The sequence below is a fragment of the Salmo salar genome, chromosome ssa27 (genome assembly GCF_905237065.1).
Source record: "Salmo salar chromosome ssa27, Ssal_v3.1, whole genome shotgun sequence".
Classification (NCBI taxonomy): Eukaryota; Metazoa; Chordata; class Actinopteri; order Salmoniformes; family Salmonidae; genus Salmo; species Salmo salar.
The window spans coordinates 38,840,346-38,866,728 of record NC_059468.1 but is presented as its reverse complement, the minus strand read 5'-3'; the positions used below and the strand labels follow the sequence as shown (position 1 = coordinate 38,866,728).

Genomic DNA, 26,383 nt, shown 5'->3' with positions numbered 1-26,383 from the left:
CTCGTGTTTATTCTAACCTCTTAGTTCTGCTGTTTCAGCAAGAGACTGATAAATGAGCTGGTTTGGGAAAACAAACCCACACACACACACACACTGGTTGAATCAATGTTGTTTCCATGTAATTTTAATGAAATTACGTTGCACCAACTTGGAATAGATGTTGAATTGACGTCTGTGCCCAGTGGGATAGTCATTCACACAGGACACTGATGACGAAAATTGCAATCAATGGTGGCTGGATCTCACTGTCCCAAAGTGGCTTCCTTTCCTCCTTTCCCAGTCCCTTGTCTCCTTGCTTTCATTTGCACTGACAAGAGGATGACTCTTTAGAGTATTGAGAGGCACCCACAGGGTCAATAGTCAATTACCAAGGCTACATCCAAATACTCTTAAAATGCTCCCTTTCCTCATCAGCACTTGTATAAGTGAAACAACAGGATTGATTTGTATTGCTGACAGTCATGCAGATCGGTGGGAATAAAGAAAAGGAAGAGGAGACAAGGAAAGGAAGAGGAGACAAGGAAAGGAAGAGGAGAGAAGGAAAGGAAGAGGAGACAAGGAAAGGAAGAGGAGAGAAGGAAAGAGACTGTTCCAGACCGTGTATATCAGGAAATGTGTGTGTGTGTGTGTGTGTGTGTGTGTGTGTGTGTGTGTGTGTGTGTGTGTGTGTGTGTGTGTGTGTGTGTGTGTGTGTGTGTGTGTGTGTGTGTGTGTGTGTGTGTGTGTGTGTGTGTGTGTGTGTGTGTGTGTGTGTGTGTGTGTGTGTGTGAGCACTGCGTGTGACTGTGTGCGTATGGTGTGTGTGCCTCCTACATCAAGCTAAGACAAACCAACGGCAGAAAGTGCCCAGACAGCAGATAGAAAGCTGCAGACCAGCGGTGCTTGAACTTGGTACTTGTTGTTCCCTAGCCATGGTTGCCATCTCTGATCAGCTATTACACGCCTGTCATCTGCCAAAGAGACTGGTCTATCGGCAATCTTCAAACATTAAACGAACACGATAACATTCGATGACCCTCGCAGCTACAGTATCATCCAATCACAATGTTTATGCAAATTAGACTGATAGGAAAACATTCTAGCTTAATTCAGACATTTCCTTGGAAATATTATAACATCGGGCATTCTGACGTAATACATTGTCATTGTAAACACAGGGAGAACTATGGGACACGCATTGGGCTAGGCTACTGGTTCGCAGGTTAGCGCTTTTCATCATGAATCTTGTTCGGGAGGCAGCTCTGCAGAGTCGTCACTAGCTGGCACAGCGCCAAAGTCATCAAATCTGATTTATTTTAAACCTTAACCACACTGCTAACCTTAAACCAGTTTTCATGAATATATAGCCAATTTTGACTTTGCAGCAGGCCTATCCAAGGGGGAAGAGCTCAGTTCTGCCTCAAGGACAATAAATGTCAACCTGCTACTGGTTCAAGAGCTATTAGGGCAATACAGAGATGATGGAGAGAGAGAGAGAGATTCCAGCAGAGATGCATGATTTGCGTAAGGAGGGAGAAGTGAAGATAGAGATGTGTAAGTTAGATGTTAATTCATAGACTGGGCTATTAATATTAATATGCCAGCCTTTAATTAAGGCCGTTGGCGTAGGCAACAGATCGCAAAGCAGGTTAATCCCAAAAATGGCAAGTTCACGTTCTCATCCATAAATGCATATCAATAGCTCTTACACGAAGTGTGCCATGACTATGGAAATAATATCTTCTGAATCGGGAGGATGGACAAATATCCATGTTTTTATTTATTTAAAATTATTATTTTTTTAAATTATTATTAATTGTTTTAACTTTCAATCTTCAATACATCTTAGACAAGGTGTGCCATGACCACGAGAACAATATATTCTGTATCAGGGGAGACAAAAATCCACAGCTTTAAAAATAAAAAATAAAAACTTTGTTTAAACTTACAATCTTCAATAGCTCTTTCTTTTAAAGTGTAGGTGGGCCTCCCGAGTGGTGCAGAGGTCTGCTTCGTAGTGCTTGAGACATCACTACAGATCCGGGTTCAATCCCAGGCTTTGTCGCAGCCGGCCACGACCGGGAGACCCATGAGACGGCGCAGTCGGGTTTGGGGAGGGTTTGGCCGGCCGGGATATCCTTGTCCCATTGTGCTTTAGCGACTCCTGTGGCGGGCTTCCAGGTTAAGCGAGCAGTGTGTCAAGAAGCTGTTTGTTAGTACTGTTTGTCCATCTTGAGACGCCATAGCCAGTATACAGTCGTGGCCAAACGTTTTGAGAATGACACAAATATTAATTTTCACAGTCTGCTGCCTCAGTTTGTATGATGGCAATTTGCATATACTCCAGAATGTTAGGAAGAGTGATCAGATGAATTGCAAAGTCCCTCTTTGCCATGCAAATTAACTGAATCCCCAAAAAACATTTCCACTGCATTTCAGCCCTGCCACAAAAGGACCAGCTGACATCATGTCAGTGATTCTCTCTTTAACACAGGTGTGAGTGTTGACAAGGACACGGCTGGAGATCACTCTGTCATGCTGATTGAGTTTGAATAACAGACTGGAAGCTTCAAAAGGAGGGTGGTGCTTGGAATCATTGTTCTTCCGCTGTCAAACATGGTTACCTGCAAGGAAACACGTGTCGTCATCATTGCTTTGCACAAAAAGCTCATCAAGCTCATCACTCATCAAGAACTTCAAGGAGAGCGGTTCAATTGATGTGAAGAAGGCTTCAGGGCGCCCAGGAAAGTCCAGCAAGCGCCAGGACCGTCTCCTAAAGTTGATTCAGCTGCAGGATCGGGGCACCACCAGTACAGAGCTTGCTCAGGAATGGCAGCAGGCAGGTGTGAGTGCATCTGCACGCACAATGAGGCGAAGACTTTTGGAGGATGGCCTGGTGTCAAGAAGGGCAGCAAAGAAGCCACTTCTCTCCAGGAAAAACATTAGGGACAGACTGATATTCTGCAAAAGGTACAGGGATTGGACTGCTGAGGACTGGGGTAAAGTCATTTTCTCTGATGAATCCCCTTTCCGATTGTTTGGGGCATCTGGAAAAAAGCTTGTCCAGAGAAGACAAGGTGAGCGCTACCATCAGTCCTGTGTCATGCCAACAGTAAAGCATCCTGAGACCATTCATGTGTGGGGTTGCTTCTCAGCCAAGGGAGTGGGCTCACTCACAATTTTGCCTAAGAACACAGCCATGAATAAATAATGGTACCAACACACCCTCAGAGAGCAACTTCTCCCAAACATCCAGGAACAGTTTGGTGACGAACAATGCCTTTTCCAGCATGATGGAAAACCTTGCCATAAGGCAAAAGTGATAACTAAGTGGCTCGGGGAACAAAACATCGATATTTTGGGTCCATGGCCAGGAAACTCCCCAGACCTTAATCCCATTGAGAACTTGTGGTCAATCCTCAAGAGGCGGGTGGACAAACAAAAACCCACAAATTCTGACAAACTCCAAGCATTGATTATGCACGAATGGGCTGCCATCAGTCAGGATGTGGCCCAGAAGTTAATTGACAGCATGCCAAGGCGGATTGCAGAGGTCTTGAAAAAGAAGGGTCAACACTGCAAATATTGACTCTTTGCATCAACTTCATGTAATTGTCAATAACATCCTTTGACACTTATGAAATGCTTGTAATTGTACTTCAGTATTCCATAGTAACACCTGACAGAAATATCTAAAGACACTGAAGCAGCAAACCTTGTGAAAATTAATATTTGTGTCATTCTCAAAACTTTTGGCCACGACTGTACACTTCTTCAAAATAGTCAGAATTAATCTAATATAACTCAAGAAATCTGTCATTAATTCTGACGTTTTTGCAGAGGAAATCTTAGTCGCACAATTTTACATTTACCGATTCCATGGCACATGGTTTATGAACTGATACACAAAACGATGACGGATTCAAAAGTGAAAATGTTTCAATTTAAATTATTATACAAACTCTTACAACCAATAGAATGTTTATATATATATATAGGGGATACAACCATCCCAGCTCTGCAGATTTTGCTACGAAGAAACAGAATCATTAGATCATTTGTTTTGGTATTGTCCATATGTAGCTTGTTTTTGGTCACAGGTTCAGGAATGGCTGAAGAATTAATAAATTAACCTGGAGCCCTGCTGGGTGATTTGAAAAGGTCATAGCCAATCGATCAATAATATAATAATACTTTTAGCAAAAATGTTTCATCTTTAATTTACAATCTGTAGAACCTATGGTTGTAAGGGTCTATGTATAGCTGGTGCAGAGGAGTCAGGCGCAGGACAGCAGAGATGAGTAAATAAAACTTTACTCAAAGTCATCAAAATACAAGATAAATCCCACAATACGGACCACAACGCAACAAACAATCACTCACAACCAAACATGGGGAACAAAGGGTTAAATAGTAAACAGGTAATTGGGTGAGTGAAACCAGGTGTGTAAGACATAGACAAAACAAATGGACTTTGGCGGATATGTCGTGACAGTACCCACCCTTGACGCGCGGCTCCAGCAGCGCGCCGACACCAACCTCTGGGACGACCCGGAGGACGAGGCGAGAGCGATCCGGATGGAGACGGTGGAACTCCCGCAGCAACGAAGGGTCCAAAACGTCCTCCACCGGCACCCAGCATCTCTCCTCCGGACCGTACCCCTCCCACTCCACGAGGTACTGAAGGCCACTCGCCCGACGCCTCGAGTCCAGAATGGCTCGAACAGCATATGCCGGGGCCCCCTCGATGTCCAGAGGGGGCGGAGGAACCTCCCACACCTCAGACTCCTGGAGTCGACCAGCCACCACCGGCCTGAGGTGAGACACATGGAACGAGGGATTAATACAGTAATCTGGGGGGAAGCTGTAAGCTGTAACCTGTAGCATACCTCGTTCAGTCTCCTCAGGACTTTGAATGGCCCCACAAACTGCGGACCCAGCTTCCGGCAGGGCATGCGGAGGGGCAGGTTTCCGGTCGAGAGCCAGACCCGGTCCCAACACCGGGGCCTCACTGCGGTGGCGGTCGGCGCTCGCCTTCTGCCGCCTCACGGCCCATTGCAGGTGCACATGGGCGGCGTCCCAGGTCTCCTCCAAGCGCTTAAACTATTCGTCCACAGCAGGAGCTTCGATCTGGCTCTGATGCCACGGTGCCAGAACTGGCTGATACCCCAGTACGCACTGGAAAAGAGAGAGGTTAGTGGAGGAGTGGCGGAGTGAGTTTTGGGCCATCTCTGCCCAGGGGATGAACGCCGCCCACTCCCCCGGCCGGTCCTGGCAATATGACCGCAGAAACCTACCCACATCCTGATTCACTCTCTCCACCTGCCCATTACTCTCGGGGTGAAAATCTGAGGTGAGGCTGCCTGAGACCCCCAGACGTTCCATGAACGCTCTCCAGACCTTGGACGTGAACTAGGGACCCCGATCAAAGACTATATCCTCAGGCACCCCGTAGTGCCGGAAGACGTGAGTGAACAGGGCCTCCGCAGTCTGTAGGGCCGTAGGGAGACCGGGCAAAGGGAGGAGACGGCAGGACTTAGAAAACCGATCCACAACGACCAGGATTGTGGTGTTGCCCTGTGATGGAGGAAGGTCTGTCAGGAAGTCCACCGACAGGTGCGACCATGGCCGTTGTAGAATGGGTAGGGGTTGTAACTTCCCTCTGGGCAGGTGCCTGGGAGCCTTGCACTGGGCGCACACCGAGCAGGAGGAAACATAAACCCTCACTTCCTTAGCCAAGGTGGACCACCAGTACCTCCCACTAAGGCAACGCACCGTCCGACCGATGCCAGGGTGACCAGAGGAGGGTGACGTGTGGGGCCAATAGATCAAACGGTCGTGGACAGCAGACGGAACGTACAGGCGTCCAGCTGGACACTGGAGGGGAGTGGGCTCTGTACGTAACGCCCGCTCGATGTCCGCGTCCAGCTTCCACACCACCGGTGCCACCAGGCAAGAGGCTGGAAGTATGGGAGTATGATCCATGGACCGCTCCTCTGTGTCATACATCCAGGACAGTGTTTCTGCCTTAGCGTTCTGGGAACCTGGTCTGTAGGATAGAGTGAAAACAAAATGTGTAAAAAACATGGCCCACCTTGCCTGGCGAGAATTCAGTCTCCTCGCCGCCCGGATATACTCCAGATTGCGGTGGTCAGTCCAGATGAGAAAAGGGTGTTTAACCCCTCAAGCCAATGTCTCCACGCCTTCAGAGCCTTGACAACAGCCAACAGCTCCCGGTCCCCCACATCGTAGTTTCACTCCGCCGGGCTGAGCTTCTTCGAAAAGAATGCACAGGGGCGGAGCTTTGGTGGCGTGCCCGAGCGCTGAGAGAGCACGGCTCCTATCCCAGCCTCGGACGTGTCCACCTCCACGATTAACGCCAAAGAGAGATCTGGATGAGCCAGTACAGGAGCCGAGGTAAACAGAGCCTTCAGGTGACCAAAAGCCCTGTCTGCCTCAGCCGACCACTGCAGCCGCACCGGTGCCCCCTTCAGCAGTGAGGTAATGGGAGCTGCTACCTGACCAAAACCCTGGATAAACCTCCGGTAGTAGTTGGCAAACCCCAGAAACCGCTGCACTTCCTTTTCTGTGGTGGGAGTCGGCCAATTACGCACGACAAATGCGGTCACTCTCCATCTCCACCCCTGAAGTGGAAATGCGGTACCCTAGGAAGGAGACGGACTGTTGGAAGAAGAGACATTTCTCAGCCTTGACGTACAGGTCATGCTCCAACAGTCGACCAAGCACCCTGCGCACCAGGGACACATGCTCGGCACATGTAGCGGAGTATATCAGAATGTCGTCGACATACACCACTACACCCTGCCCGTGCAGGTCCCGGAAAATCTCGTCAACAAAGGCCTGGAAGACTGATGGAGCATTCATCAACCCGTATGGCATGATGAGGTACTCGTCCCCCTCCCGGATACGCACCAGGTTGTAAGCACTCCTGAGATCCAATTTTGTGAAGAAGCGCGCCCCGTGCATTGACTCGATCGCACTGGCGATGAGAGGCAGCAGGTAGCTATACCTCACTGTGATCTGATTGATCCCTCGATAGTCAATGCACAGGCGCAGACCCCCATCCTTCTTCACAAAAAAGAAACTCGAGGAGGCAGGTGAAGTGGAGGATTCGGAGACATATGTTTCCATAGCCACCGTCTCCTCCTGTGACAGAGGATACACGTGACTCCTGGGAAGTGCTGCGTCTACCAGGAGATTTATCGCACAATCCACCCGTCGATGAGGTGGTAATTTAGTCGCCCTCTTCTTACAGAAGGCGAGAGCCAAATCGGCATATTCTGAGGGGATGCGCACGGTGGAGACCTGGTCTTGATTTTCCACCGTAGTCGCACAGATGGAAACCCCCACACACCTCCCTGAGCACTCTCGTGACCACCCCTTGAGAGCCCTCTGTTGCCACAAAATAGTGGGGTTATGACAGGCCAACCAGGGTAGGCCCAGCACCACGGGAAATGCAGGAAAATCAATAAGGAAGAGACTGATTCTCTCCTTGTGACCCTCCTGTGTAACCATGTCAAGTGGAGCGGTGGCTTCCCTAATCAGTCCTGACCCTAATGGTCGACTATCTAGGTCATGCACAGGGAAGGGCATATCCACAGGAACAAGGGAAACCCCTAAACTATGAGGAAATGAACGGTCAATAAAATTCTCAGTTGTGCCTGAATCTACTAGCGCCTTATGCTGGGAATGCAGGGAAAACTAGGGAAATGAAATAAACACATACATGTGAGCAACAGGGGGCTCTGGGTGAGCCTGGTGCCGACTCACCTGGGGTGATACGATACTGCCCTGCCTGCTGCCTCGACTCCCTGAGGAACCCCCCAAGCACCGACCAGCAGTGTGCCCTCTGTGGCCACAGATGGTGCAGGGAATGGCCCCTCCTCCGGTCCCCCTAAGTGCAGCATCTCCCAGCTCCATGGGCGTCGGAGCGGAGGTGCTGGGGGATGGAACTGACAGGTCCCAATCCGGACGTCCGCGGGCAGACAGCAGGTTGTCCAGCCGGATGGACATGTCCACCAGCTGGTCCAATGTGAGGGTGGTGTCTCGGCAGGCCAACTCCCGACGGACGTCCTCGCGCAGACTGCACCTGTAGTGATCGATCAGGGCCCTGTTGTTCCATCCCGCGCTGGCGGCCAGGGTACGGAAGTCCAAGGCGAAATCCTGCACACTCCTCGTCCCCTGGCTTAGATGGTACAGACGTTCATATGCCGCTCGACCCGCGTAATGGTCCAACGCCGCGTCTCCCTCACTCCATACAGCGTTGGCCCACTCCAGAGCTTTGCCTGAGAGGCAGGAGACGAGGGTGGACACACTCTCACCCCCGTAGGAGCCGGGTGGACGGTCGCCAGGTAGAGCTCCAGCTGTAGTAGAAACCCCTGGTCAAAGAGATCTACTCTAAGCAAGTCTCTTCTTCTTATTGGTGTCCTTTAGTAGTGGTTTCTTTGCAGCAATTGGACCATGAAGACCTGATTCACGCAGTCTCCCCTGAACAGTTGATGTTGAGATGTATCTGTTGCTTGAACTCTGTGAAGCATTTTTTTGGGGCTGCAATTTCTGAGGCTGGTAACTCTAATGAATGTATCCTCTGCAGCAGAGGTAACTCTGGGTCTTTCTTTCCTGTGACGGTCCTCATGAGAGCCTGTTTCATCATGGTGCTTGATGTTCTTTTGTGACTCCACTTGAAGAAACTTTCACTGTTCTTGACATTTTCCAGATTGACTGACCTTCATGTCTTAAAGTAATGATGGACTGTCATTTCTCTTTGCTTATTTAAGCTGTTCTTGCCATAATATGGACTTGGTCTTTTGCCAAATAGGGCTATCCTCTGTATTCCACCCCTACCTTGTCACAACACAAGTGATTGGCTCAAATGCATTAAGAAAGGAAATCAATTCTAAAAATGTACTTTTAAAAAGGCACACCGGTTAATTGAAATTCTTTCCAGGTGACTACCTCATTAAGCTGGTTGAGAGAATGCCAAGAGTGTGCAAAACTGTCATCAAGGCAAAAGGTAGCTACATTGAAGAATCTCACATATAAATTATATTTTGATTTGTTTAACACTTTTTGGGTTACTACATTATTCCATATGTGTTATTTCATAGTTTTGATGTCTTACTATTATTCTACAATGAAAGGAAATAATACAAATAATGAAAAACCCTTGAATGAGTAGGTGTGTCCAAACTTTTGACTGGTACTGTATATATTTCCAAAGTTTACTTTTTAAATGAAGTCATTCATTTACAATATTAACATAATAAAAATGTGTCAATGCGACAATCCGTAACAACAATAATCAAGGGTCGAAATAACCATACAATGGACAATAACAATGGCATAGAGGACATGTTCAGGCTGGTTGGTCTGTCTGACACTGTCCCTCATCTTATGTCAGGCAGCAATGTAGTGCTCTGCCAACCCACAGCTCTCTGCGTCCTCCCCCAACAGGACGGGTAGACGATTCTCATCAGAGAGGTCTTTGAAACCTTGAATAAGGGTTTCAAATTTGGTGAAATGACACTCTCCAATTGTTTTATATTTTTTTGTCGGGAAATGCAGCTCTGTCTCGGGTTCTGCTGTGGTGCAGGGACACCATTTTTTTTTTTTTTCGCCAGAATTTCTGGGGACCCCATTTTCCCCCAATAACTTATTGCGATCCCAAATCTAATGACACAACCTTAAAAATCGGTACATTTAGATTTTTTCATCAACAAATAACCTTCAGTTCATTACATTTTTTACTTAAAAATTGCACTGTAAGGTGAAATAAGCGGGAAACCTGTTGTATTGGGGCACATGACAAATAAACTTTGATTTTATTTAATTTTCTTCTCTAATCAAAATGAAAAGAAACCAATAAATACATTTACTCATTAAAATTGTATCTTTCAAATCATTTATCTAAAAAAACGTTTGTATATTGTCCCATATAATTAAATTGTTTATATTTTGGCGACCCCACTGCAGTTCCCACTTCGCAAACCCTACTTTGAATACCACTGCTCTACAGGGAGGCAGGTTTTCCTGTCTACTCTTCTCAATGGCAAGGCTGTGCTCACTGAGCCTTTCTCTCTGTCTCTCTCTGTCTCTCCATCTCAGCATTGAGAGGAAAGCAGAGCTTTAAAGCCATCTCAACAGAACTAACAGGCTGAGAGGAAAACGGAGCTTTAATCAGAGGATCAAAAGAATCAGATGATCAAAGAATCAGAGGATCAAAGAATCAAAGAATCAAAGAATCAGAGAATCAGAGGATCAAAGAATCAGAGAATCAGTGGATCAAATAATCAAAGCATCAGAGAATCAAAGAATCAGAGAATCAAAGAATCAGAGCATCAGAGAATCAAAGAATCGGAGAATCAGAGGATCAAAGAATCAGAGCGTCAGAGAATCAGAGAATCAGAGGATCAAAGAATCAGAGCGTCAGAATCAGAGAATCAAAGAATCAGTGAATCAGAGGATCAAAGAATCAGAGCATCAGAGAATCCAAGATAATCGGTGCATGTGAATGAGTGTTTGTGTGTGAAAGAGAGAGAGGAGAGAGAGTTAGAGAGAGGAGAGAGGGAGAGAAAGAGGAGAGAGAGGAGAACGACTTAGAGAGGGGGAGCAAGGAGAGAAAGGAGGGAGAGGGCGAGAGAAAGGAGAAAGAGGAGAGAGGGAGAGAGAGGAGAAAGAGGAGAGAGATGGAGAGAGGAGAAAGAGGAGAGAGATGGAGAGAGGAGAGAGAAAGAAGAGAGAGATAGGAGTGAGGAGAAAGAGGAGAGAGTGAGCAAGAGGGAAAGAGAGGAGAGAGAAAGGAGAAAGATGAGAAAGAGGAGAGTAAAATATATCATTCAGTTATCCTTCTATCCTCAGACAACAGTAAAAGAGGACGCGAGTCAAGACAATTGAACAATATCCCTCTTTATTTTTTATTTAACTACGCAACAACATAAAGTAGAACAGAAAACAGACACATACAAATCAGATATATAAATACAGTAACGTTACCTGGCTCCTCTTCTCCCACTGACGAAGAGCAGGTGACAGGTTGCTATGACAGGTTGCTATGACCTTTAACGTTACCTCTTCCTCCCCTGAGAAAGAGCAGGTGACAGGTTGCTATGACAGGTTGCTATGACCTTTAACGTTACCTCTTCCTCCCCTGAGAAAGAGCAGGTGACAGGTTGCTATGACAGGTTGCTATGACCTTTAACGTTACCTCTTCCTCCCCTGAGAAAGAGCAGGTGACAGGTTGCTATGACAGGTTGCTATGACCTTTAACGTTACCTCTTCCTCCCCTGAGAAAGAGCAGGTGACAGGTTGGTATGACAGGTTGCTATGACAGGTTGCTATGACCTTTAACGTTACCTCTTCTTCCCCTGAGAAAGAGCAGGTGACAGGTTGCTATGACAGGTTGCCATGACAGGTTGCTATGACCTTTAACGTTACCTCTTCTCCCACTGAGAAAGAGCAGGTGACAGGTTGCTATGACAGGTTTCTATGAGAGGTTGCTATGACAGGTTGCTATGACCTTTAACGTTACCTCTTCCTCCCCTGAGAAAGAGCAGGTGACAGGTTGCTATGACAGGTTGCCATGACAGGTTGCTATGACCTTTAACGTTACCTCTTCTTCCCCTGAGAAAGAGCAGGTGACAGGTTGCTATGACAGGTTGCCATGACAGGTTGCTATGACCTTTAACGTTACCTCTTCTTCCCCTGAGAAAGAGCAGGTGACAGGTTGCTATGACAGGTTGCCATGACAGGTTGCTATGACCTTTAATGTTACCTCTTCTCCCACTGAGAAAGAGCAGGTGACAGGTTGCTATGACAGGTTTCTATGAGAGGTTGCTATGAGAGGTTGCTATGACAGGTTGCTATGACAGGTTGCTATGACCTTTCAGTGTGATGCAGCAGACTAAGAGCAGAAGGGAGTGTGATGTCAAACCAGGAGTAAAGACTCATTATGACCCTTCACACCTTCTATCCTGTTGGTTCTGTCAGTGTGTCACACACTTTCACACCTCTCTTGTGGTGTCCGTCTGTCTGTCTGTTTTTCTACCTAGACACTTTCTCACCTCTCCTGTGGTGTGTGTGCGCATGTATTTGCATGTGTGTCTCTGTGTGCCCGTATGTGTGTGTCTGTGTGTGTATAGACTCAGCCCTGTCGGCTCCTGTCAATGTGACGATCAGAGAGCTGGAGGCAAACACAGCCATAGTCACATGGGAGATACTAGAGGGAGATCCCGTCATCGGATTCGCTATCACACAACAGGTAGGGAGTGTGTGTGTGTTTGTGTGTCTCTGTCTGACTGTGAGTGCACGTCTGTGAGTTTGTGTTTGTGTGATGGATTAAGTCGTGAGTTGGTTAGTTGAACTACAATTGTGTGATGAGTGACCTTGTCTGATTCTGAGAGCCAGAAAACTCACGTTTGCTACCAGAGCTAATGCCTCAGCTTTGTCTCAGTGGGCCAATACAGTGGGATAGGACAGTGGGCCAATACAGTGGGATAGCACAGTGGGCCAATGCAGTGGGCCAATACAGTGGGCTAGGACAGTGGGCCAATACAGTGGGCCAGGACAGTGGGCTAGGGCAGTGGGCCAGGGCAGTGGATCAATACAGTGGGCTTGGCCAGTGGGCTAGGGCAGTGGGCCAATACGGTGGGCTAGGACAGTGGGCTAGGACAGTGGGCCAGTACAGTGAGCTAGGACAGTGGGCCAATACAGTGTGCTAGGACAGTGGGCTAGGACAGTGGACTAGGATAGTGGGCCAATACAGTGGGCTAGGACAGTGGGCTAATACAGTGGGCCAGGACAGTGGGCTAGGGCAGTGGGCCAATACAGTGGGCCAATAGAGTGGGCTGGGGCAGTGGGCTAGGACAGTGGGCTTTGTCTCAGTGGACCAATACAGTGGGCTAGGGCAGTAGGCTTTGTCTAAGTGGGATAGGGCAGTGGGATACGGCAGTGGGATATGGCAGTGGGATAGGGCAGTGGGATAGGTCAGTGGATAGGTCAGTGGGATAGGGCAGTGGGTAGGGCAGTGGGATAGGTCAGTGGGATAGGGCAGTGGGATAGGGCAGTGGGATAGGTCAGTGGATAGGTCAGTGGGATAGGGCAGTGGGTAGGGCAGTGAATAGGTCAGTGGGATAGGTCAGTGGGATAGGGCAGTGGGTAGGGCAGTGAATAGGGCAGTGGGATAGGGCCGTGGATAGGGCAGTGGGATAGGGCAGTGGGATACGGCAGTGGGATAGGTCAGTGGATAGGTCAGTGGATAGGGCAGTGGGATAGGTCAGTGGGATAGGTCAGTGGATAGGGCAGTGGGATAGGGCAGTGGGTAGGGCAGTGGATAGGTCAGTGGGATAGGTCAGTGGGATAGGGCAGTGGGTAGGGCAGTGGAATAGGGCAGTGGGATAGGTCAGTGGGCCAATACAGTGGGCCAATACAGTGGGCCAATACGGTGGGCTAGGACAGTGGGCCAATACAGTGGGCCAGGACAGTGGGCCAGGACAGTGGGCCAGGACAGTGGGCTAGGGAAGTGGATCAATACAGTGGGCTTGGCCAGTGGGCTAGGGCAGTAGGCTTTGTATAAGTGGGATAGGGCAGTGGGATACGGCAGTGGGATATGGCAGTGGGATAGGGCAGTGGGATAGGGCAGTGGGATACGGCAGTGGGATATGGCAGTGGGATAGGGCAGTGGGATAGGTCAGTGGGATAGGGCAGTGGATAGGGCAGTGGGATAGGGCAGTGGGATAGGGCAGTGGGATAGGTCAGTGGGATAGGGCAGTGGGATAGGTCAGTGGGATAGGTCAGTGAATAGGTCAGTGGGATAGGGCAGTGGATAGGGCAGTGGGATAGGGCAGTGGGATACGGCAGTGGGATATGGCAGTGGGATAGGTCAGTGGGATAGGGCAGTGGGATAGGGCAGTGGGATAGGTCAGTGGGACAGGTCAGTGGGATAGGGCAGTGGGATAGGGCAGTGGGATAGGTCAGTGGGATAGGGCAGTGGGATAGGTCAGTGGGATAGGTCAGTGGGATAGGGCAGTGGGATAGGTCAGTGGGATAGGTCAGTGGATAGGGCAGTGGGCTTTGTCTAAGTGGTATAGGGCAGTGGATAGGGCAGTGGGATAGGGCAGTGGGATAGGTCAGTGGATAGGGCAGTGGGATAGGGCAGTGGGATAGGTCAGTGGATAGGGCAGTGGATAGGGCAGTGGGATAGGTCAGTGGATAGGGCAGTGGGATAGGTCAGTGGATAGGGCAGTGGGATAGGGCAGTGGGATAGGGCAGTGGGATAGGGCAGTGGATAGGGCAGTGGGTAGGTCAGTGGGATAGGTCAGTGGATAGGGCAGTGGGATAGGGCAGTGGGATAGGTCAGTGGATAGGGCAGTGGGCTTGTAAGTGGATAGGGCAGTGGATAGGGCAGTGGGATAGGGCAGTGGGATAGGTCAGTGGATAGGGCAGTGGGCTTTGTCAAGTGGATAGGGCAGTGGATAGGGCAGTGGGATAGGGCAGTGGGATAGGTCAGTGGATAGGGCAGTGGGATAGGGCAGTGGGATAGGTCAGTGGATAGGGCAGTGGATAGGGCAGTGGGATAGGTCAGTGGATAGGGCAGTGGGATAGGTCAGTGGGATAGGTCAGTGGATAGGGCAGTGGGATAGGGCAGTGGGATAGGTCAGTGGATAGGGCAGTGGATAGGGCAGTGGGATAGGGTCAGTGGATAGGGCAGTGGGATAGGTCAGTGGATAGGGCAGTGGATAGGTCAGTGGATAGGTCAGTGGATAGGGCAGTGGGATAGGTCAGTGGATAGGGCAGTGGGATAGGGCAGTGGGATAGGTCAGTGGGATAGGTCAGTGGATAGGTCAGTGGATAGGGCAGTGGGATAGGTCAGTGGATAGGGCAGTGGGATAGGGCAGTGGGATAGGTCAGTGGGATAGGTCAGTGGATAGGTCAGTGGATAGGGCAGTGGGATAGGTCAGTGGATAGGGCAGTGGGATAGGGCAGTGGGATAGGTCAGTGGGATAGGTCAGTGGGATAGGGCAGTGGGATAGGGCAGTGGGATAGGGCAGTGGGATAGGTCAGTGGATAGGTCAGTGGGATAGGGCAGTGGGATAGGTCAGTGGGATAGGTCAGTGGATAGGGCAGTGGGATAGGGCAGTGGGATAGGGCAGTGGGATAGGTCAGTGGATAGGGCAGTGGATAGGGCAGTGGGATAGGGCAGTGGGATAGGGCAGTGGGATAGGGCAGTGGGATAGGGCAGTGGGATAGGGCAGTGGATAGGGCAGTGGGATAGGGCAGTGGGATAGGGCAGTGGGATAGGGCAGTGGGATAGGGCAGTGGGTTAGGGCAGTGGGATAGGTCAGTGGGTTAGGGCAGTGGGATAGGTCAGTGGGTTAGGGCAGGTTAGATTTCTGATATCTGGTCTGTATCCTTGTGTTACGGCACTAAATTTAACCCAAACACCTTCTGTTGTCGTTGGTTACAGAAGAAGGATGTGCGCATGCTGCGGTACATCCAGGAAGTGAACACGACCACGCGCTCCTGTGCATTGTGGGACTTGGAGGAGGACACGGAGTACATTGTCCATGTCCAGAGCATCAGCATGGGAGGCAGTAGTCCTCCTAGTGACCCGGTCAGCTTCAGAACTCCCAGAGAGTCTGAGAAACTGGCCTCCACAGGCCCAGGTAGGTAACACACACACACACACACACACACACACACACACACACACACACACACACACAATCACAAAAATGTATTTTTTTTTTTTTATACGGACTGATGAAGTAAAAACCAGCGGGGACTATTGTACCGTTTTAATACAGAGCAGAAACACCTGGCTGTCTTTATCAACCCCCCCACCCCCACCCCCACCCACCCCCAAAAATTTAATTCCCATTTGTAAAGCTATAGCTGTTAACTAGAGCAACTCCGTAGCACTTCCAGTTTGACCATCTCCTCTCTCAGCGACCCAGATTCACACAGAGAAGAGAAAGACATCAGCCCTTTACATCACACCGCGGATAAACAGATTACACTGGAGATGTTGGGAAAACATTAGGGATTGTAAAATACTAGGTGCCATGGTTACATTTAGATAACCTTTATTTTTATAATCTTGTTACAACGTTTAAAAGGACGTTATTTGTACTATTGAGAAATGTCCAGAAGAAATGAAAATAAAATACACACAATTGAGAATCAGTAGCGAAGGAGCAGATTATCACAGTACGTTATAACATCCTCCTAATCCACCAGATTATCACAGTAACATACATTATAATATTCTCTTAATCCACCAGATTACCACAGTAACATACATTATAATATTCTCCTAATCCACCAGATTACCACAGTAACATACATTATAATATTCTCCTAATCCACCAGATTACCACAGTAACATACATTATAATATTCTCCTAATCCACCAGATTACCACAGTAACATACATTATAAAACTAGGGTTACCAGAGAAACCAGATGGTCATATTGTAGTCACCTCTAACGTCCTGAATCTACACAGGTGGGCATCCACAAGGGACAGATGTGTGTGTGTGTATATATATATATATATATATATATACACACGTGTGTGTGTTCGTGTGCGTGAGTGTGAGTGGGGTGTGTTGTGTGTGTGGTGTGTGTGTGTGTGTGTGTGTGTGGTGTGTGGTGTGTGTGTGGTGTGTGGTGTGTGTGTGGTGTGTTTGTGTGTGGGGTGTGTTTGTGTGTGGAGTGCGTGTGTGTTTGTGTGTGTGTGTGTGTGTGTGTGTGTGTGTGTGTGTGACAACTGCTCTGGTTATCATTAGTCATATATGACAGCCGCCAGGTGACAGCCGCCAGATGATATCTCTGTGTGTGGTGTGTGTGTGTGTGTGTGTGCGTTTGTATGTGTGTGTCAGTGCATTTCTATGTGTGTGTGTGTGTGTGTGCTTCTCTCTAATATGTTACCTCCAGCCCTGTGGTGACAGTGTGAGGTGAGTTGTGATTCATTAGGAGCCATGATTAAATTACCACTCATTACTACGTCTCTATCTCCTCTCTCCACTATAAATCAACACACACACACACACACACACACACACACACACACACACACACACACACACACACACACACACACACACACACACACACACACACACACACACACACACACACACACACACACACACACACACACACACACGTCAATATGTTCCCGTCCTTCCTATGAATCAACACAACCCTATCACCATCTGGGTCTTATGACGAACAGTACAACACAACCCTATCACCATCTGGGTCTCATAACGAACAGTACAACACAACCCTATCACCATCTGGGTCTTATGACGAACAGTACAACACAACCCTATCACCATCTGGGTCTTATAACGAACAGTACAACACAACCCTATCACCATCTGGGTCTCATAACGAACAGTACAACACAACCCTATCACCATCTGGGTCTTATGACGAACAGTACAACACAACCCTATCACCATCTGGGTCTTATGACGAACAGTACAACACAACCCTATCACCATCTGGGTCTTATAACGAACAGTACAACACAACCCTATCACCATCTGGGTCTTATGACGAACAGTACAACACAACCCTATCACCATCTGGGTCTTATAACGAACAGTACAACACAACCCTATCACCATCTGGGTCTCATAACGAACAGTACAACACAACCCTATCACCATCTGGGTCTTATGACGAACAGTACAACACAACCCTATCACCATCTGGGTCTTATAACGAACAGTACAACACAACCCTATCACCATCTGGGTCTTATAACGAACAGTACAACACAACCCTATCACCATCTGGGTCTTATGACGAACAGTACAACACAACCCTATCACCATCACTTTATCTATACATTCATGTACATACTACTTCAATTGTGCCGACCAAACAGTGCTCCCGCACATTGGCTAACCGGGCTAACTGCATTGTGTCCCACCCACCACCCGCCAACCTCTCTTTTACGCTACTGCTACTCTCTGTTCATCATATATGCACAGTCACTTTAACCATATCTACATGTACATACTACCTCAATCAGCCTGACTAACCGGTGTCTGTATGTAGCCTCGCTACTGTTATAACCTCTCTACTGTATATAGCCTCGCTACTGTTATAGCCTCTCTACTGTATATAGCCTCGCTACTGTATATAGCCTCTCTACTGTATATAGCCTCTCTACTGTATATAGCCTCGCTACTGTATATAGCCTCTCTACTGTATATAACCTCTCTACTGTATATAGCCTCGCTACTGTTATAGCCTCTCTACTGTATATAACCTCTCTACTGTATATAGCCCCTCAACTGTATATAGCCTCTCTGCTGTTATAGCCTCTCTACTGTATATAACCTCTCTACTGTATATAACCTCTCTACTGTATATAACCTCTCTACTGTATATAGCCTCTCTACTGTATATAGCCTCTCTACTGTATATAACCTCTCTACTGTATATAACCTCTCTACTGTATATAGCCTCTCTACTGTATATAACCTCTCTGCTGTTATAGCCTCTCTACTGTATATAACCTCTCTGCTGTTATAGCCTCTCTACTGTATATAGCCTCTCTACTGTATATAACCTCTCTACTGTATATAACCTCTACTGTATATAGCCTCTCTGCTGTTATAGCCTCTCTACTGTATATAGCCTCTCTAGTGTATATAGCCTCTCTACTGTATATAGCCTCTCTACTGTATATAGCCTCTCTACTGTATATAGCCTCTCTACTGTATATAACCTCTCTACTGTATATAGCCTCTCTACTGTATATAACCTCGCTACTGTATATAGCCTCTCTACTGTATATAGCCTCTCTACTGTATATAGCCTCTCTGCTGTTATAGCCTCTCTACTGTATATAACCTCTCTACTGTTATAACCTCTCTACTGTATATAACCTCTACTGTTATAACCTCTCTACTGTTATAGCCTCTCTACTGTTTATAGCCTCTCTGCTGTATATAACCTCTCTACTGTATATAGCCTCTCTACTGTATATAACCTCTCTACTGTATATAGCCTCTCTACTGTATATAACCTCTCTACTGTATATAACCTCTCTACAGTATATAGCCTCTCTACTGTTATAGCCTCTCTACTGTATATAGCCTCGCTACTGTATATAGCCTCGCTACTGTTATTTTTCACTGTCTTTTTACTGTTGTTTGTATTTCTATACCTACCTATCGTTCACCTAATACCTTTTTTGCACTGTTGGTTAGAGCCAGTAAGTAAGCATTTCACTGTAAGGTCTACTACACCTGTTGTATTCAGCATTTCACTGTAAGGTCTACACCTGTTGTATTCAGCATTTCACTGTGAGGTCTACTACACCTGTTGTATTCAGCATTTCACTGTAAGGTCTACTACACCTGTTGTATTCGGCATTTCACTGTGAGGTCTACTACACCTGTTGTATTCAGCATTTCACTGTAAGGTCTACTACACCTGTTGTATTCGGCATTTCACTGTGAGGTCTACTACACCTGTTGTATTCAGCATTTCACTGTAAGGTCTACTACACCTGTTGTATTCAGCATTTCACTGTGAGGTCTACTACACCTGTTGTATTCAGCATTTCACTGTGAGGTCTACTACACCTGTTGTATTCGGCATTTCACTGTGAGGTCTACTACACCTGTTGTATTCAGCATTTCACTGTGAGGTCTACTACACCTGGTGTATTCGGCATTTCACTGTAAGGTCTACTACACCTGTTGTATTCAGCATTTCACTGTGAGGTCTACTACACCTGTTGTATTCAGCATTTCACTGTAAGGTCTACTACACCTGTTGTATTCAGCATCTCACTGTAAGGTCTACTACACCTGTTGTATTCAGCATTTCACTGTAAGGTCTACTACACCTGTTGTATTCAGCATTTCACTGTAAGGTCTACTACACCTGTTGTATTCAGCATTTCACTGTGAGGTCTACTACACCTGTTGTATTCAGCATTTCACTGTAAGGTCTACTACACCTGTTGTATTCGGCGCACGTGACAAATCAACTTTGATTTGATATGCCCACCAGTACAACACAACCCTATTACCATCTGGTTTATATAACCACCAGTACAACACAACCCTATTACCATCTGGTTTATATAACCACCAGTACAACACAACCCTATTACCATCTGGTTTATATAACCACCAGTACAACACAACCCTATTACCATCTGGTTTATATAACCACCAGTACAACACAACCCTATTACCATCTGGTTTATATAACCACCAGTACAACACAACCCTATTACCATCTGGTTTATATAACCACCAGTACAACACAACCCTATTACCATCTGGTTTATATAACCACCAGTACAACACAACCCTATTACCATCTGGTTTATATAACCACCAGTACAACACAACCCTAATACTGTCTACAGTGCCTTGCAAAATGATTCACCCCCTTGGCATTTTTCCTATTTTGTTGCATTACAAACTGTAATTTAAATATATTTTTATTTGGATTCCATGTAATAGACATAGTCCAAATTGGTGAAGTGAAATGAAAAAAATAACTTGTTTCACAAAATTTTAAACGGAAAAGTTGTGCGTGAATATATATTCATCCGCTTTGGTATGAAGCCACTAAATAAGATCTTGTGCAACCAATTACCTCCAGAAGTCACATAATTAGCTAAATAAAGTCCACCTGTGTGCAATCTAAGTGTCACATGATCTGTCACATGATCTCAGTGTATATGTACACCTGTTCTGAAAGGCCCCAGAGTCTGCAACTCCTCTAAGCAAGGGGCTCCACCAAGCAAGCGGCACCATGAAGACCAAGGAGCTCTCCAAACAGATCAGGGACAAAATCACCAGAGAAGTACAGATGAGGGTTGGGTTATAAAAAAATATCAGAAACTTTGAACATCCCACGGAGCACCATTAAATCCATTATTAAAAAATGGAAAGAATATGGCACCACAACAAACCTGCCAAGAGAGGGCCGCCCACCAAAACTCACAGACCAGGCAAGGAGGGCATTAATCAGAGAGGCAACAAAGAGACCAAAGATTACCCTGAAGGAGCTGCAAAGCTCCACAGCGGAGATTGGAGTATCTGTCCATAGGACCACTTTAAGCCGTACACTCCACAGAGTTGGGCTTTACGGAAGAGTGGCCAGATAAAAGCCATTGCTTAAAGAAAAAAAATAAGCAAACACGTTTGGTGTTCGCCAAAGCCATGTGGGAGACTCCCCAAACATATATGAAAGAAGGTACTCTGGTCAGATGAGACTAAAATGTAGCTTTTTGGCCATCAAGGAAAACGCTATGTCTGGCGCAAATTCAACACCTCCCATCACCCCGAGAACACCATCCCCACAGTGAAGCATGGTGGTAGCAGCATCATGCTGTGGGGATGTTTTTCCATCGGCAGGGACTGTGAAACTGGTCAGAATTGAAGGAATGATGGATGGCGCTAAATACAAGTAAATTCTTGAGGGAAACCTGTTTCAGTCTTCAAGAGATTTGAGACTGGGACGGAGGTTCAACTTCCAGCAGGACAATGGCCCTAAGCATACTGCTAAAGCAACACTCAAGTGGTTTAAGCTGAAACATGTAAATGTATTGGACTGGCCTAGTCAAAGCCCAGACCTCAATCCAATAGAGAATCTGTGGTATAGCTGTACACCAGCGGAACCCATCCAACTTGAAGGAGCTGGAGCAGTTTTGGGGGGGTGAATAGTTATGCACGCTCAAGTTTGTAGTTTTTTGTCTTATTTCTTGTTTGTTTCACAATAAAAAAATATTTTGCATCTTCAAAGTGGTAGGCATGTTGTGTAAATCAAATGATACAAACCCCCCCCCCAAAAAAAAAATATATTTTAATTCCAGGTTGTAAGGCAACAAAATAGGAAAAATGGCAAGGGGGCTGAATACTTTCACAAGCCACTGTATTTTCTCTCTCTCTCTCTCTCTCTCTCTCTCTCTCTCCCTCTCCCATCACTCTCAACTCCTGCAGTAGACTGTGTGTCTGTCTACTGATGACCACAGGGACACTGGGTATCTAGCGTCATTCAGTCTGCCATCTGTCTGCTGAAATCCAACTCTCACTCACTCTTTAAAGTGCCATTCAGGGTGATATCTAAGGGTTCTTAATACCAGGTCCTTGATGGGCTCTCACCCTTTGAAGGGAACTTAACTCAGGAGGCTCTGACATAGAGAGGCTCCTCTGACTGACAAGGCTCTGAACTTTCACAGATCAATCATGACTCCTGTTTGAGACCCAGGTTTTGCTCCCATCCCATTTCAGCCGTAGATGTTTCCCCTTTGGTGTTTACAGATCTGAAAGGACTGGATAGATGTCAACATTATGGTCATGGCAAAAGAGCAGGAAATAGAGCAGAGAGATTTCAGTTTGGAACCAATCCGCTCTCTCTGTCCTCAGAGGTATCATCATCAGCCTCATCCTAACGACATGTTAATTAGCCTAGGTCAGGACATGGCTGTGGGGAAACAGAGTAGGAGACTTCAAAAGACTGCTGGTGGTGTGAGGATGTCTCGCAGCTCTTCCTAAAAAACAAGTTTGATTTGGCCTGGTTGCACGGATTACAACATCTCATTTCCAATATGTCGTGGATGTTGTCATGTCTTCCCTTTCTTCTCCAGATGAGATGTGTGATAAAGTAGGTGTTTGTGTGGTTTGTACAGTACCTACAATATAAGTGTGTTTCCTCTCTCCAGACGAGGTGAACAGAGAGGAGATGGAACAGGCAGTTCAGCTCAGAGTTGGAGAGCTCATCATCATCGTAGTGGTGCTCGTCATGTGGGCAGGTAACTCAACCATAATTCAACCGGTAGGACCTACACAACCATTAAACAACCACAACACAACGCAACACAACCACATTCATGCATCATGTGGACTGGAAGAGAACCTTATACAACCATGACTACAACTTCAAACATAAGTTTAACAGAAACGTTAACACAACCATATCACAACGTTAACACAACCATATCACAACATTAACACAACGGTAACAGAACCATATCACAACGTTAACACAACCGTTAACACAACCGTAACAACACTGTTAACACAACCGTAACACAACGCTAACAGAACCATAATACAACCAAAACACAATGTTAACACACATATGGCACTTTGTTGTTGATTTAATTTTATCCTAGACTAACAAGCACTAGAGATATATACTAAAAATCACCTGAGATATGAACTAAAAATCACCAGATATGAACTAAAAATCACCAGAGATATGAACTAAAAATCATCAGAGATATGAACTAAAAATCACCAGAGATGAACTAAAAATCACCAGATATGAACTAAAAATCACCAGAGATATGAACTAAAAATCACCAGATATGAACTAAAAATCACCAGAGATATGAACTAAAAATCCACAGAGATATGAACTAAAAATCACCAGATATGAACTAAAAATCACCAGAGATTGAACAAAAATAAATAATAAAAATCACCAGATATGAACTAAAAATCACCAGAGATATATAAAAAAAAAATCACCAGATATGAACTAAAAATCACCAGATATGAACTAAAAATCACCAGATATGAACTAAAAATCACCAGATATGAACTAAAAATCACCAGAGATAGAAACTAAAAATCACCAGATATGAACAAAAAAATCACCATATATATAAACTAAAAATCACTAGAGATATAAACTAAAAAGCAGGATCAATGAGTTGTCCGGCTGACTTTGATAAGCAACCAGAAATAACTATCGATTTTCTGGTTCATTAAAAAAGCTAAAGTTAAATATCGTTTGTGTTTTCATGTGTTGAATCGATTCGACCATTCCCTTTTCCAGCTTTTCTTTCTAGAAAATAAACAGTCAGCTAACTAGTCTAAATATTCTGATATAACTATCTCCTTGATCCTGCTTTGTAGTGTACCACTCAGTTTTATCTACACACTCTGCTATGAATGCATACAGCCTACTCTCTACCGCTACTGGATGAATCTCTATTACTCACACATGGAGTCCACAACTACCCAGCTAGATAAAAATGAAAAAATACGAAGGAAAAAGATTGGTGGAAAAGACAGAGAGCGCAAGAACGAGAGAGTGAAATGAAGAGTGGAGAGAGAGAGAGGTAAAGAAAGAGATGGAAGACAGAGAAAAAAAGAGTGGTGGTAAGAAAAAGTGAGAGCAAGAATGAGAGAAAGGGAGAGAGGGAAAACAAGACATGGAATATGAGGAGAAGAGGGGAGGGAAAACAAGACATGGGATATGAGGAGAAGAGAAGAATTAGAAAGAAGGGGGAGGGGGAAAACATACACAGAGCGAGAGTTGCCTTGGTTTTTTAATTGGATCTGTGGGGCGATAGTAATCCCAGACAGATTCCCCATCATGCTTTGATTTTTGTTTGAGATGAGCACTGGTAGATGGTGGCAAAAACAGATTACAGACAGACAGACATACAGGCAGACAAACATACAGGCAGACAGACATACAGGCAGATAGACAGACATGATTACAGACAGGCAGACAGACATACAGGCAGACAAACAGAGACAGACAGACATGATTACAGACAGGCAGACAGACAAGCAGACAGACAGACAGACAGACAGACAGACAGACAGACAGACAGACAGACAGACAGACAGACAGACAGACAGACAGACAGACAGACAGACAGACAGACAGACAGACAGACAGACAGACAGACAGACAGATAGCAGCGCTCTGTAGCTACAGTAGGACTGAGAATAGTGGAGAGGAGAGGGGATTCATCCCTCTTTCGTTCCCTCTCGCTCTCTCAATTCAAATTTCAATTTAAGGGGTTTTTATTGGCATGGAAGCATATGTTAACATTGCCAGAGCAAGTGAAGTAGATAATAAACAGTAAACATTACACTCACAAAAGTTCCAAAAGAATAAAGACATTACAAATGTCATATTATGTCTACATACAGTGTAGTAACGATGTGCAAACAGTTATAGTACAAATAAATATAATTATAGGTTGTATTTACAATGGTGTTTGTTCTTCACTGGTTGCCCTTTTCTTGTGGCAGGTCACAAATCTTGCTGCTGTGATGCAACACTGTGGTGTTTTACCCAGTACATATGGGAGTTGAATCAGAATTGGATTTGTTTTCTAATTCTTTGTGGATCTGTGTAATCTGAGGGAAATATGTGTCTCTAATATGGTCATACATTTGACAAGAGGTTAGGAAGTGCAGCTCAGTTTCCACCTCATTTTGTGGGCAGTGTGCACATAGCCTGTCTTCTCTTGAGAGCCAGGTCTGCCTACGGCGGCCTTTCTCAATAGCAAGGCTATGCTCACTGAGTCTGTACATAGTCAAAGCTTTCCTTAAGTTTGGGTCAGTCACAGTGGTTTGGTATTCTGCCACTGTGTACTCTCTGTTTAGGGACAAATAGAATTCTAGTTTGCTCTGTTTTTTTGTTGATTCTTCCCAATGTGTCAAGTAATTATATTTTTGTTTTCTCATGATTTGGTTGGGTCTAATTGTGTTGCTGTCCTGGGGCTCTGTGGGGTCTGTTTGTGTTTGTGAACAGAGCCCCAGGACCAGCTTGCTTAGGGGACTCTTCTCCAGGTTCATCTCTCTGTAGGTGATGGCTTTGTTAAGGAAGGTTTGGGAATCGCTTCCTTTTAGGTGGTTGTAGAATTGAACGGCTCTTTTCTGAGCGAACGCCAGACCTCACAACCATAAAGGGCGAGAGAGAGAGAGAGAGAGAGAGAGAGAGAGAGAGAGAGAGAGAGAGAGAGAGAGAGAGAGAGAGAGAGAGAGAGAGAGAGAGAGAGAGAGAGAGAGAGAGAGAGAGAGAGAGAGAGAGAGGAGAGAGAGGAGAGAGAGGAGAGAGAGGAGAGAGAGAGAGAGAGAGAGAGGAGAGAGAGAGAGAGAGAGAGAGAGAGAGAGAGAGAGAGAGAGAGAGAGAGAGAGAGAGAATGTATGAAAGGAAGAAAAAAAAGAAACAGATGAAGATGGGGTTTTTTGTGACACACTGGTTGTCCTTTTCTCATAGCAACGGAACACAAATCTTGCTGCTGTGACTGCACACTGTGGTATTTCACCGGATCTGGGAGTTTATCAGAATTCTGCAAGCAGTCTCAATTGAGTGTTTGTTCCATTTTGTGAATTCTAGGTAGGTGAGTGGAAACCAGACCTCACAACCATAGAGGGCAATGTGTTCTATAACTGTTTTAAGTATTTTTTGCCAGATCCTAATTGGGATGTTTAGTTTTACATTCTTTTTGATGGCGTAGAAGGCCCTTCTTGCCTAGTCTCTTAGATCTCTCTGTCTCTCTTTGTCTCTCTGTCTCTCTCTCCATCTTACTCTCTCTCTGTCTTTGTCTCTCTCTCTCTTTCTCTCCCCCCTCGCTCTCTCTCTC

At 46.0% G+C, this 26,383-nt stretch overlaps 1 protein-coding gene across 1 annotated transcript in view; it reads left to right on the top strand.

The window, feature by feature from the left end:
* Positions 1–26,383, top strand: part of LOC106589070 (fibronectin type III domain-containing protein 5-like) — a 29,693-nt gene that overhangs the window by 1,294 nt on the left and 2,016 nt on the right. Inside the window, exons 2-4 of the mRNA XM_014178748.2 lie at positions 12,138–12,256; positions 15,461–15,659; positions 22,709–22,798. Of these exons, the coding sequence (XP_014034223.1) occupies positions 12,138–12,256; positions 15,461–15,659; positions 22,709–22,798 (408 nt within the window). The remainder of the gene's footprint in view (positions 1–12,137; positions 12,257–15,460; positions 15,660–22,708; positions 22,799–26,383) is intronic.